The 14,155-nt window shown below is 36.5% G+C and overlaps 1 protein-coding gene across 1 annotated transcript; it reads right to left on the reverse strand.

Annotated features, from left to right (window-relative positions):
* Positions 1–508: 508 nt before the first annotated feature.
* LOC140145058 (glycine amidinotransferase, mitochondrial-like) lies at positions 509–13,509 on the reverse strand. The gene is made up of 8 exons (XM_072166845.1): positions 13,391–13,509; positions 12,116–12,245; positions 10,372–10,563; positions 7,091–7,286; positions 6,757–6,944; positions 5,255–5,392; positions 2,359–2,587; positions 509–1,020 (listed from the first exon to the last, which is right to left on the reverse strand). The coding sequence occupies exons 2-8, from the start codon at positions 12,173–12,175 to the stop codon at positions 794–796; spliced, it is 1,230 nt and encodes a 409-aa protein (XP_072022946.1). The 5' UTR covers positions 12,176–12,245; positions 13,391–13,509; the 3' UTR covers positions 509–793.
* Positions 13,510–14,155: the final 646 nt, after the last annotated feature.

A 14,155-nucleotide genomic window follows, 5' to 3' on the forward strand; every position in this document is an offset into this window, starting at 1 on the left:
AAAGTTGGGTATGCTAAAACGTAAGATATGCAATGGATTAGGTTCCCTAAATGAGAGAACATGGATGTTGTATTTGTCTCCAAGATGTCGCCGCATCCATTCTATGCCCATGTTATTGGTTACCTATTACACATTGAAAATATAGTTACTCATCTCTAGACAGACGCAGCGGCAATTTTGCGGTAGTATTTTTCTATTTCGACAGAACTTACCGCAGCGACTAAATGTAGTGTTGAATTCATTACGCGCGCCAAAATCATTTGTCTAGCTCGTTTGACTGGTATGGGTGCGATACTTTTGAGCTAAGAAAGTGCGCGAAGCGCATCAAAATTTTGATCGTAAGCACAAAAATTTTGCATTATATAATTAAAAAAATTGTGTGCACATTTTGATTGGTAACTTAAAGAATGCCCGCGCACGCAAGGAATTTTTGAGTTACCAACCCATAATAATACTATACCCCCCTATTTTGGGTGTTGAAAATTATAACCCCCCCCCCCATATTTTTGGTCTAAAAATTCTATGACCCCCAGTATATTCATGACCCCCTCCCCTTCCAAAGAAAATGACAGCCCCTCAATACTAGACTATAGTAGCATTTATCGTAACATTATTTTTTATAATTATTTCCAGAAAAAAAAGCACTTGTAAAATTTCTGGCGGCCGTGCAACTTTTTAGAGTTACACGCCCGACTAGCTATTGCCAAAAAAGTTAAAATCCAGCCCTGATCACGTCAAGATATAATCTTAATCACTGTCTTAGCTTGTTTCATAGCTTTTCATTGCCTTGGTTTTACAAGTATGATTCCAATTTTCCACGACGACGGACATCACAAGTCCAGCAATGGAATCCTCCTCCAAGGGAGTTCGCGAAAGGTATACAGACTGGAATTGTCTTAATACCCAGCTTCTCAAACATCGCAATGGTTGACTTTTCATTCTTGTCAACGACGACACGAGTAGGGTCCAGCATTAAGACGTTCATGGATAACCATTTGGAGGAAATCCAGAGGGGGTGACCTGAAATGAAATAAAAAATATAAACCGCACGGTGGATTCTGTCTCAACCTTTAGAGTGATAAATAATTTATCTTTGCTTTTATTACCCCCCCCCCCCCGGCGAAGTGATGTAATAATCGGATTAACTACCATAGGGAAAAACAATTTATCACTTGTCACCTGGTAGTCTTGTAATATGGCGGAGCCCGTGACAACTTGATGAATTGTTTAATTCGAATTAATCAATACGAAATTATATGCTTTACTATAATAGTGCAAAATTCTTCTTAGCAATTCCAGAATTAGATGTTAAATACCCCGATCAATGACAGTTTCGTGCTAACACTGGGAGGATAACAAATCAGCAATAACGGATCATGTCTCCGAGGAAACCATGTTATTGGAAGGGAACAATCAGATGAATAGAAAGAAGAGATAGATCAAGGAAGCCATTTAGATAAGAAAGAAGGGGGGGCCAAAACACTCAACAGAGATGAAGGGAACTACTTTCTTCCGCACATATATGACCAAGTCCTAAAACAAACAGCGCCATCAACGTCAGCTCCGTCAGGAAGCAGCCGTCGATGTGCTGGGATTGGTCATTCAATTTGAGAAAGTGCTAAGTGCTAAGTGTTAGCACGAAACTGCCATTGATCGAGGTATGTAACATCTAATTCTGGATTTGCTAAATAGAATTTTGCACTAAATATTTTATTGACAATCCTGATCAATTTATTTGCGGGTATATGCTTTACTCCTACATAGCACATTCAAGCACAAGAAGATTGAATTAATTAACATCTGCCCAATCAAACAGCAGCAAAGAGCAGATCAACGCAATAATAGCTTATGATTTCACACCACCAAATAGAATTATATGGTTGTGCGCCCTTAATTTCACTTCGCTGGTAGCCGTCTGGCTTACCTGCAAATTTGATATTTACCTATATTTGTTGCACGGGAAACATAGGCGTATTGTTTAAGTATTTCAATCGTTTTTGTAAACCTGGTAAATGTTATGACAAATGAAATGTTTTTAACACAAGTCTCCACCATAGGCTACATATTAATGGCAACTAGTAAAAAAAGTTCACCTATAACATCTTTGCTCTTCTCTCTCCATCTGACTCATTTGCTCAGTTGATGGAGTATCGGTCCGGTGATCCTAAGGTCCGAGGTTTAAATCCTGGATGGTCAGTGAACTTTTTCAATGATTATCATTAATTATGTATGTGAAGACTTGTTATTAATTCCTCAACATAGTTTAACTTTATTTCTCCGTCTATGGTAAATATTGTTTTGCTTTTATAGTCAAAATAATTTAATCGTGTAAATTAATATAATTCTATAAGAACGTACCATCGGGCATCATAGGTTTTGGTGGATGGACGATCCTCCAACCTGCTTTCTTAAACATATCGATCTGGTTGCATGGTCGGTCTGGATTAGCAAGTACTATACCTGGACCAATGATATTGAATGTACTATCGATATGCAATGGATTAGGTTCCCTAAATGAGAGAACATGGATGTTGTATTTGTCTCCAAGATGTCGCCGCATCCATTCTATGCCCATGTTATTGGTTACCTATTACACATTGAAAATATAGTAATTTAGTTACTCATCTCTACGTTTTTTCCTTAAGACAGACGCAGCGGCAATTTTGCGGTAGTATTTTTCTATTTCGACAGAACTTACCGCAGCGACTAAATGTAGTGTTGAATTCATTACACGCGCCAAAGTCATTTGTCTAGCTCGTTTGACTGGTACGGGTGCGATACCCAGGCAAACGAGCACCGGCACAACTGGCTTTGATGCGGGTAGTGAAGTCGACACTGTATATCAACTACCGAGTACCACTAATATACTGCGCCCAGAAAGTATCCTTACACTTGGGAAAAATCCTAATTTTAAAACTAACCCCCGGGACTAAACCACTATCTAATCCTGCACATTATGACACCCCATTGAATCCAATGTGACCTCCAGAAGTAAAGTATTTGATTAGACGAAAGTCCAGTTTTTAAAGTGACAAACTGACAAATTTTTGCCTGCAAGCCATGTTTTTGAACTCAGTTTCTTGCTTATCATTGTGTATATTTTTGCCTGCAATTTGCGTATTTTTGTTATGTTTCAAATCTGTCTCTTTCTCTCTGCTCCACAGCCTGTCTGCTTTGTTATTCGCTCTTCGCATTCCAGTGTCGTTGTTTGAACTTGTTTCTTTTTTGCATTCATGTCTTGGAGCAGTGAGAAATGTTTCTGCCATTGAGGACTTAGGAGCGACACGCCTGATGTCTGGTTTTTGCGGTTCTTTGTGTTTTTTGCTCTGTAATCTTCATCAAGGCGTGTCGCTCTAGAGTCTCTTTCATCTTTGTTTTTAAATTAAGTTTCTATTTTTAAACTATTATATGTTTTTATATCTGTTTTAAATTGTTTCATAATGTGTATTTTTATATTGCTTGTATTTTCTTGCCAATTCAGTTCGTTATATTTTATTGTATTCTGGCGCTTAGAGGCCGCATTTGCGTGTATTAGTGCGCCTTTTAGAAATCTCGTTTTATTATTATTATTAAGAACTTAAACAAAAAGAACGAAAGAAAACTGAAACAAAAGAACTGAAAAATAAAATAAAAGTTAGTGAAAAGTACAGAGAAAAAAATACTTAGTAACTTACTGCTTTAAATAAAGTTTGACTGAAGAAACTGTGTTGGAATCTTTTCGCCTTGTATGCCAGTTTGTCACTTTTAAAACTGGGCCTTCGTCCAATCAAATGCTTGTAAATTTAATTCTAGAGGTCACATTGGATGTCATGATTTGCAGGATTAGATACTGCGTCTATAAAAAAATAAATTTACCCAAATAGGGTTTAGTTGTAAAATTGTGATTTTTTTTAAAGTGTAAGGATACTTTCTGGGCGCAGTAGTGGTACTCGGTGATTGATATACAGTGTCGACTACACTACCCACATCAAAGCCAGTTGTCTCGGTGCTCGTTTGCCTGGGTATCGCACCCATACCAGTCAAACGAGCTAGACAACTGACTCACAAGTCTAAGTAATATGTCTATGCTGCGTCCCAGCAAACACAAAACGTTTTCGACATCATTCGCAAAAGGTTATAAAAAGTTGTCAGAAAATGTTTAAATGTCGGGTTATATAAAGGGTATGTTAAGAGTATAAAACGTTTTCATAACCTTAAAAAACATTTTTTGATAATCTACTGCCCAGCAAACAAATATGTTTTACAGAAAACGTTTAAATGTCGGGTTATATAAAGGGTATAAAAACGTTTTAATAACATTCCAAAAACATTCTTGAAAACTTGATACAAATCATTCTAAACAGAATGTTATTTTGGGGTTGAAAAAATATTTTGCGAAAAATGTTTGCCAAAAATATTTTCAATAACGTTTTAAAATCGTTTTCATGACCTTTATATAACCCGACATTTAAATGTTATTAAAAGGTTTTGAAAAAAAAAAAAACATTTTAAGAACATTTCTGTGTTTGCTGGGTTCAAATATTTTAACATAATGTTATTTAAGTATTGACACAATATTTGGCAAAAATGTTTGCAAAAATAGTTTACAATAACATTTTTGAAAACATTTAAAAATATTGTTGTAGTGTGTTTTCATACAAAACGTTTTAAAACGTTATCATGACTTTTATATAACCCGACATTTTAATGTTATTAAAACGTTTTACCTAAACCAAAAGCCAAAATATAACTTATTTAAAACGTTTTAAAAACGTTTTTGTGTTTGCTGGGGTGCGACTTCCTCTGTTACTGGTGTTTTTTCGCTACATGCGTCTTCTAGAACTGAAGATGTTGCAGAATTTTTAGAGAAATAAACCGCTGCGTCTGTCGCAATCGGGAAAATGTCCGTCAGACGCCGAACTATATGTCGGAGAACGGAAAACGTACTACGGAAAGCGAGAGCGGACCCCCGACCCGCCAAAAAATTAACGTGTAATTTCAATGCAAATTGCGGCTTTCGGTTTCCAATATCGGTAACTTAGCGACATGCAGAAAATAAGCCGATATGTCACTTATTGCGGCCGCCTCCGCTGATTTTATACCGCTTTCCGTAGAAAACAGTGTTTGTCGCAACAGAAAACCACATGCAAAATTGCAGATTACATCAATCTTTTCAGCGTAAAATCGTAGCAGATAGGCCGGCAGATAGGCAATAGCGGAAAAGGAGATTTGGGGCAACTTTTAGTATAAACTGTACGAGCAAATATTTACAAACCTGACTTCTCTGTGCAAAGATGTCCTTTCCAGCTCGCATGAAATCAGCAGCATCGAAGCAAGGCTCAAATTCTGTTGTGACAAAACGACCCTGTGTGGCAAGCTTTTGGCGCTCTTCAACACTGTATTTTATGTATTCCTTTGCAAAATGAAATAATCATTTTGAATTAATACCGGGATTAATACATCATACATAAGATAAATAAACAAAGCATAAAACTGTATAAGGTAATGCATTTATATGACATAAATAAATATAAGTAACGATTGAGGTCAGAAATCCTGACTCCACTTTGCAGCGCGATTTTAATTTCAACGCTCGATGTTGCGATGTTTGAAAAGCATGTGAGGTCTGCATCTCCTTTTAAGATCATTCTACCGACCTTGTACGGCTGCGATATCGCAAGTTGAACATTTTCCAACTACATCTCGGACCGGAATTTCCACCACGCGATGAGAAATTTCAGCGCTGAGCTCGTAAAAACCTGGTTCAGATTACAGTTTTTATAGCATCGTATCGCACTGCGATGTGGAGTCAGGATCGGACTTAACAAAGTGGACCTCACCGCGACAGAAACATAATTTTCAATGAATAATGCTATGAAGATGCGTGCAGATTTATATATCATTCAAAAACAACAACCCAGCATCACAAAAAATGTGCTTGTACTTGTTTATAAACTCCTCAACAAAAGTTTGGAAAGTTTTTTCAAGCATCTATATCTTAGATTATATGTAAAATGTTCATTTCGTGTTGCATATCAATGGATAGCTACTTTATTTCTCTTTACAATGACACCATATTTGAAACAATCACCCTTTTCACGGCTGAGTACATCTCTTGTGAATGTAGTGGGGTCTCAAACAGAATTGCCAAATTGACCATTATTCCGTGCTCAAACAACTTTAGTCAATAACCTCAATAGCTGATGGAAAAACCCTACGCAGCCACAACAGCCAGGCACCTCCCTCCTGATGCTGCACACCAGCCTGGTCACACGTTGCTTTGGGATGGCATTCCATTCTTTTGCCACTAAACTAACTTAGTTCCTGCCGTATTAAAATAATAATGCACAACATAATAAAACACCGTACACTCTGCAACTGCTCAGAGGATGTTTAAAGACATTCCCACAACCCAATGGGGTTTCTGACCTTGTATGTCTGGCTTTTGTACACATGTGGTACAGTTGATCATACCTTGGCATTGGGATTGTGTGGAAATATCTGGTGTTTTCATCCTATTATTTAACAGTCAAAACATCGAGACTTATGAATAAAATTAATGCAGTGGGACAATATGAATGTTTCCTGTAAGAAAATCAAATATCATTCCTAAGTCTCAACTATTAGCTTGTTGGCTGCAGTTTTAAAATTACCATTTTGTGTGTGTGGCAATGGGGACTTTGACTTAAAATTAGGTTATATTGATCAAATTTCCCAATCATAGTGCATTGTAGGAATGCCTTTAAGCCTCCTCTGGCAACTGCTGGACTAATTTACCTCATCATAAAGGTCATCAATCATCTGTGGCTTAGGAGCAGCAGTCCATTTAGCGCCACCCTGGAAGTATTCTTTGAGAAGTGACCTGTAGGCGCGATATTCAAAGAATCTACTTCGCCACGCCATAGGACATTCAATTATCTCATCACCGATGACAAGAAGAAGATCCCGAGGCATTGCAATGTAACCTGTATAGATTTATAAGAACATTTCTTTCTCATTCTTAAAAAGTAAGTAAGTAAGTAAGTAAGTAAGTAAGTAAGTAAGTAAGTAAGTAAGTAAGTAAGTAAGTAAGTAAGTAAGTAAGTAAGTAAGTAGTAAGTATTGTATATACCTGTTGAAGTAAAATCTGGTGTTGTGTACTTCATGCTGAAATCAACAATATCTGGTCTTCGGACAGTGACACCTTCTCGCCTAAGGACAGAGCAGAACTCATCAAGTTCAACCATGGCTTTCTTAATATGATCTAAAGGAAAACTTCTACCACCATACTTGGAGATGAAATTCCATTTCTCCTCAGCAGTTGAACCCTTTAAAATTAAAATTAATAGTGTGCATGTTGTTAGAGCTGAGCACAGCCCAACGACTGTGATGACAGAATATGATGGCAAACTTCACAATCTGCCGGTTACAATACTTGCCATAATATTGCCTTTGTTGACATAACATTATGCAGAAAGCACGAATGCTTTCTTTCATTGAACTAATTTCCTTGCACACCAAGTGATATTAAGTATTGCAAAATCCTCGAGGCAGATACAGGGTGTATCAAACACCCGGGATCAAACATGACTGGTACCCATCAGGTTTGTTGTCTAATGAAACGACTAGCTGTTTCTTCCAAATTCAATATTGGGTAAGTCCATATGATATCAAGGAGGTCCCCCACCTGACCCCCTCAGATTTGCTTTATATTTTAGTCATATGTTGTACCTGTAAAAATATTAAAAACCTGCAAATTGGAGGTCTGTAGCTCTTACAGATTTTCTGTGGCAGCCTTTTAAAGTTGGAGTATGGGGGTCTAAATTTGGATTCAAAAGTTACCCTTTAAATAAATGTCATCTTTGGGAGTCTGTGACTTCTTTACAAAATAAGAAAGAAGTCTGAAACCTTGTATACACACTAACTGCATAAAAATTTGTCAAAAAAAAAAAAAAAAAAAATCTGTAATTGCGCGTTGTGTCACGGGGTCATTAAATATGCAAGAAAAAATGTAATGTTTTGTAAACTGGCAAGTTTAGCCCTCTAAATTCACATTTTTGTCAGATTAATTATTTTTGTTGTCACTGATGCTAAATATAGGATAAATACAATACATATCCAAAAAATTGAGGTCACAACTCATTCACATTTCGAACAGCGCCCTCACGAAGATGAAATTTATTGCAAATTCAACATTTTCAGGGGTCCAAAGTCGATGTGGTCCACCTTCAAAATTTATAAAACATTTTTTTTATATGACTACTAGTCTTAAATTACAACTTTGCAAAGTCCCAGTAATTGTCTAGGTTGACTTCATATAAAACGACAAGCCCAAAGTTGACAATTTTCTTATGATTGCATGTACTGCAAATGTGCCGAATTTGGAAGGGTTAAAGTCAAATTGGCCCCAATATTGAAAATAAAATGGAAATTAAAGTAAATAGGGCCAATAACTACGCATCTAGTCATTTATTTTCAATATTGTGGCCATTTTGACTTTAAAACCTTCCGAATTCGGCACATTTGCAGTACATACAATCATAAGACAATGGTCAACTTTGGGCTTGTCGTTTTATATGAAGTCAACCCGGGAAGTCAACCTATAAAATTACTGGGATATAGCAAAGTTGTACTTTAAGACTAGTAGTCATATAAAAGTGATGTTTTATGAATTTTGAAGGTTGACCACATTGACTTTGGGCCCCTGAAAATGTTGAATTTGCAACTTAAATTTCATCTTTGCGAGGGCGCTGTTCGAAATGTAAATAAATTGTCACCTCTATGTCTTAGATATGCATTGTATTTGTCCTATATATCGCATAAGAAAAAAAAAAAAAACAATTATTCTGACAACAAATGTGAATTTAGGGGCTAAAACATTAATGTTTTGTATACTGGCAAGTTTTAGCCCCCCTAAATTCACATGTGCCGAATTCGGAAGGTTTAAAAGTCAAAATGGCCACAATATTGAAAATAAATGACTAGATGCGTAGTTATTGGCCCTATTTACTTTAATTTCCATTTTATTTTCAATATTGGGGCCAATTTGACTTTAAGCCTTCCAAATTCGGCACCTTTGCAGTACATGCAATCATAAGAAAATGGTCAACTTTGGGCTTGTCGTTTTATATGAAGTCAACCTAGACAATTACTGAGACTTTGCAAAGTTGTAATATAAGACTAGTAGTCATATAAAAAAATGTTTTATAAATTTTGAAGGTGGACCACATCGACTTTGGACCCCCTGAAAATGTTGAATTTGCAATAAATTTCATCTTCGTGAGGGCGCTGTTCGAAATGTAAATGAGTTGTGACCTCAATTGTTTGGATATGTATTGTATTTATCCTATATTTAGCATCAGTGACAACAAAAATAATTAATCTGACAAAAATGTGAATTTAGAGGGCTAAACTTGCCAGTTTACAAAACATTACATTTTTTCTTGCATATTTAATGACCCCGTGACACAACGCGCAATTACAGATTTTTTTTTTTTTTTTTTACTTTTTGACAAATTGGGCATGCAGTTAGTGTGTATACAAGGTTTCAGACCTCTCTCTTATTTTGTAAAGAAGTCACAGACTCCCAAAGATGACATTTATTTAAAGGGCAACTTTTGAATCCAAATTTAGACCCCCATACTCCAACTTTAAAAGGCTGCCACAGAAAATCCGTAAGAGCTACAGACCTCAAATTTGCAGGTTTTTAATATTTTTACAGGTACAACATATGACTAAAATATAAAGCAAATCTGAGGGGGTCAGGTGGGGGACCTCCTTGATATCATATGGACTTACTCTATTAGATCACCTTGAAATGACTACAATTTATAGCTGTATGACTTTCATATACAAATAAGGTGGATATTATACTGCATTTGCATGTGGCATTCTTGGTCATACTCAATGGATATTGATGGGTACCAATCGTTTTCCTACACCTTGTAGTAGTTCTATTCGGTAAAAAAAAAATGATTAAAAACCAAAATATGGTTCTGTTGATTCCATTTACGAAATAAGTCTGGGGCCTAAACCAAAACAAAAATGTAAGTAGCGTCCGCACAATGTTTTTTGGTGTTTTCCATATTTCTCAGACCTACAGATTTAGAGTCTGGTGGGTGTCAAAAATTGAACTAAAAGTGTTCATACACCGTAAAGATTCACCTAATGGCGCACTTGGGTTCCTGTGCCTAAGAGTAAAAATCTCTTAAAATCTTAACAAAGAATTATGGGTGTGTGCCCGTATTCGTGGTGGCATTTTTCGGGAGGGCACTTTTATTTTGTGCCTAAAATTACAAGGGACTTCTTTGTATTCACACAAATTTTCTCAAAAAAGTAAAATATCTCGAATAGTACCGGGTGTGATGCAACCGACGAAATGTCATAATTTTCCTATATTTTACTATGTCATACCTTGACGGCTACAGTTAAGGGAGGAACAGTGGCACCTTCTGCACGTCCGACTATGACTTCTTCCAAGTGATCCCATTCATTATACGAACATACAGGACTTGTGGACGATGGTATGTTGCTAACATTAGCTATTGTAGTGGAACGGCGAAGGAATCCACGAACTGCCGTGCTTACGTTTGTGGAGGTACGTAGCTTTGAAAAAATTCAATACACAACTATAATTGTTATTATTGTCCTACATCAATAATTCTTGAGGCTTATAATTGGAGCATTGTAAAGTTTTAATATCAGTAGATGTCCTAAAGCCCCGGCATCCATCCAAATGCTGTACGGGTTGAACAAAAGGACAAAAGATCGGCGCAATGAGTTGATTATCACCAATACTATATAGGCCTATTTGATTCACGTCGTATGTACAAAGTACAGCAAAGACCATGGTCACACTCGACTCATGACTATGGAAGAGCTGGAAAAGGCTTATATCTGAAATTGAAGACAGGAAACGCAATTGGACTAGATAATATCTCAACAGAACAGATTAAGAAGGTAAGAACTCTGTGGACCTGCTGCTCCGGGCTGCTGCTGAGAAATCTGCTAAGATCGGGAAGAAAGCACATGTACTGGCGCTCCTAAAGCCCGGGAAAGAGCCATCAATTCCAAAGAGCTACAGGCCTACTCAACCTCACCCAACACATCGAAGATGATTTGAGGGACTCCTTGCACAGAAGACAACTTACAAAAAGATGTTTGTTTTTTAATTTTCATTCACTCGCTTTATTCACAGTCGTCTTAGGGCATTTAAATAAAGGTACTTAATTTAATGCCCACGTGTCCAGATGGGCGCTGACATTACAGCGTCTAGACAGGATGTCTGGAAAAGCGACCTTTGACACAGCGGGTGGTCTTCCTGTGTATTTCAATTGGAAACGCGGGATGCATGTCCAAATTTTCTAGCAAATTTGTCATTTGTTTTGCAACTTTGTAGTATTATTGTTTCCGTCGATAACTTTTTTTCCGTCGATCAAAACTTTCAAAATTTAGTTCTTGAAAACATACTAAAAAAAACAGAATCCCCATGTATAATTATTTTGCATATTAAATTTTCAGCAATTTTGATGGTATTTGTATAAAAAATTCCTATCTCTTAGCATTGTAGCACATCTACTGATCACTTGGTGGTCTTGGTATGGCGGCGCCCATGGGTCACGTGGGCATTAAATTTAATGCCTTTTATTTAATACCCTATGGTAACTGATTCAGGATCAGTTATTCATCCACTCTCTTCCTTGCACTTAGAAATAGCTGCTACAGTTGCATATAACCACAACTTGTCTACCCACAAACTTTCCAAGATCTGGAAGAAAGCACATGTACTGGCGCTCCTAAAGCCCGGAAAAGCCCAGGATCAGTTATCATACACTGTCAGTCTACTCTCTTCCATGCACTTACATTAACAGACGTGATGTATAATTGTAAATACGCAAATTGGTGACAAACGTTATTTCGAACGCTGATCCAAATCGATGTATTTCCGAAGAAATTATGAAAAAACAGGCGTATAGTGGTTACCACTTTTGACATGCCCGAAAATTCTGGGTAGGTATTTTGATATGATGAGGTCATTTTTGTGCATTTTAATATGATTTTAATTGAACCATATTCATCTTCCAAAGAACCTTCAAGGTGAGCGAAAAATAGTTAAGTGTTGATATTAATCTTGTTAATTAATTGATATTCATCTTACCGATATAGGTTTGAAGATTCTTGACATATTAACTTCTCGAAGACAAAAACGAAGCATCATATCATTCCAATTCCTGCTTTTCTCATTTACCACCCACGTTAAGCAGCAAAACCAGCGCTTAATATCAATACTGAAATAAAATTTATAACATAAAGATACAAAAACAAATCAGATGATTTTCAATATTCAAAGAAATTGGTTTTGAGATGATGTTTGTGATTTCTAAAAATGTCGAAGTCCGATAATAATGGGACAAAGAGACAAATACGAGAGCAGAGGTAGACCTGAATCTTAAAATATTTCCATAAAGTCCTATATTTATAGTCCAATATCTACCTGTAATGAACTTAATTGTTAGCTATCCAGAATTCACAGGTCATTGAATCTTTGAAAAAAAATTCAAAGGAAATTATTCAAGCTTCTTCTCGTGAATCAATTATCATGGAAACCTTTGAAACAATAAGGTAAATCCCGGAGATACGAATCATTTCCTGTCAACAATTGACATATTATTTGTCAATGAATTGCGGTGAAATTCAGATATTTGCCTGTTCTGGGCCATTACTTTTCTATAGAATATATTTGACATTGAAATTGTTACGTACACTTACGTACCATACACTTTTGAGTTTTAATAGTTAGTGTTCCTTATTACTGAGGCCTTAAGGGCTGGGGTAGCGACGTTCTTTAGGGTAGACCCTGTTGAAAAGTAAACATGACCTAAACCTACTATTTAGTGTGAGAAGTGCCATGGGTCAGTACATGACATGTGTACTCTTTTTTATTAACTTTTGTATCTGGTAAGATTTTTGGGGCAAATTAGTGAAAAATCGGTTTTTTGCACATTTTTCAAACAAGAGAAATGTCAGACACAATCGCTTTTGGACATTTGTTATACATACATATACACAACATTTCAGTATGGTTTTAGCAGCTGTGAGTTTCCCAATTTACTGTTGTACTTTGATTTGTTTTCCCATGTCACTGTTTTCTGACGGTTTTACACGTGTACTTGAATTAAGAATCATTTTTCACAGTGGCATGCTCAAAATTTTGGTTTGACCGTCGGAAATTCTTGAAAACATTATGCTGACTACATGCGCATTTATTTTAAATCACTCTCCAAGTGCACTTTGGTTGTTATCGAAGTTTGCAAGTGATAAAAACAACGAGTACAAGCTATAACATCATATTTCGAAAATCCCGAGGTTGTACTTATTGGATTAAAACATCCATTTCTGAGGCCAATTTGTTTATTCGCGTTTTCTTACTTACCCTGCTGTTACTGCATGAGACGAGGAATCATTATTTCATTTTATGATTTGACTTTGCCTTTTGCCTTATTTGGAGGCTAATCCTTGTCGGAAAACTGTCCACAATGTTTTGAACACCACGCCATTATCCATTTTTCATTCCAGGCCAGATTCGATGAGACTTGCTTCTCTATTGGTCAATTTGGTTAATTGTGAAATATTCCACCAATCATAATTCTTCTTCTATCTCCTTCTATATCGATATACCGTTCCCCAATTTGGTTATAAAATTAGTCTCGTGTATACGCTAGTTTATAGCCGTGCTGTGATTGACGACTATCTATATCTTACGTCCATATGAGTGGACCTGTACAATTGAAATACTGGAATGAGGTGGGCGACTAATTTATGAATTTTATGCTCATTGACCCGGAAGTGGGAAACAGCTGTTGGATTGTGTTTACAAAATTCACAGAGCAAATTCATGATCAATGAGCCGATCAGATGGTGAGATGTCACGTTGCACAATGGAAAACCGTCCATATTATGAAGAAAGCTTTAAAAGCAGCCGGGAAAAGCAGTAAAGTCATGTGCGCATAGTTTTTTTAAATTAGACTTTACTGTTAATGAAGCTAAATATTTAAATATTATGCTGTCAATCAAAAATTCACAAACTTTCAAGTATGGCAAGCCATTCGACCCAAAACGCGTTAGTGCAATTGAAAGAGATGAAATTGGCATTTTGGGGAGGAAATTTCCAATGTTATCTGGTTGACCCGATAGCTTA

This window comes from Amphiura filiformis, unplaced genomic scaffold, assembly GCF_039555335.1.
Source record: "Amphiura filiformis unplaced genomic scaffold, Afil_fr2py scaffold_123, whole genome shotgun sequence".
Classification (NCBI taxonomy): domain Eukaryota; kingdom Metazoa; phylum Echinodermata; class Ophiuroidea; order Amphilepidida; family Amphiuridae; genus Amphiura; species Amphiura filiformis.

Coding starts and splice junctions, on each gene's coding strand:
- LOC140145058 (XM_072166845.1), bottom strand. CDS start 12,175: ATGATGCTTCGTTTTTGTCTTCGAGAAGTTAATATGTCAAGAATCTTC. Junction 7,287..10,371: donor CCTTAACTGTAGCCGTCAAG/GTATGACATAGT, acceptor TTAATTTTAAAG/GGTTCAACTGCTGAGGAGAA. Junction 2,588..5,254: donor TCTTTGCACAGAGAAGTCAG/GTTTGTAAATAT, acceptor AATGTGTAATAG/GTAACCAATAACATGGGCAT.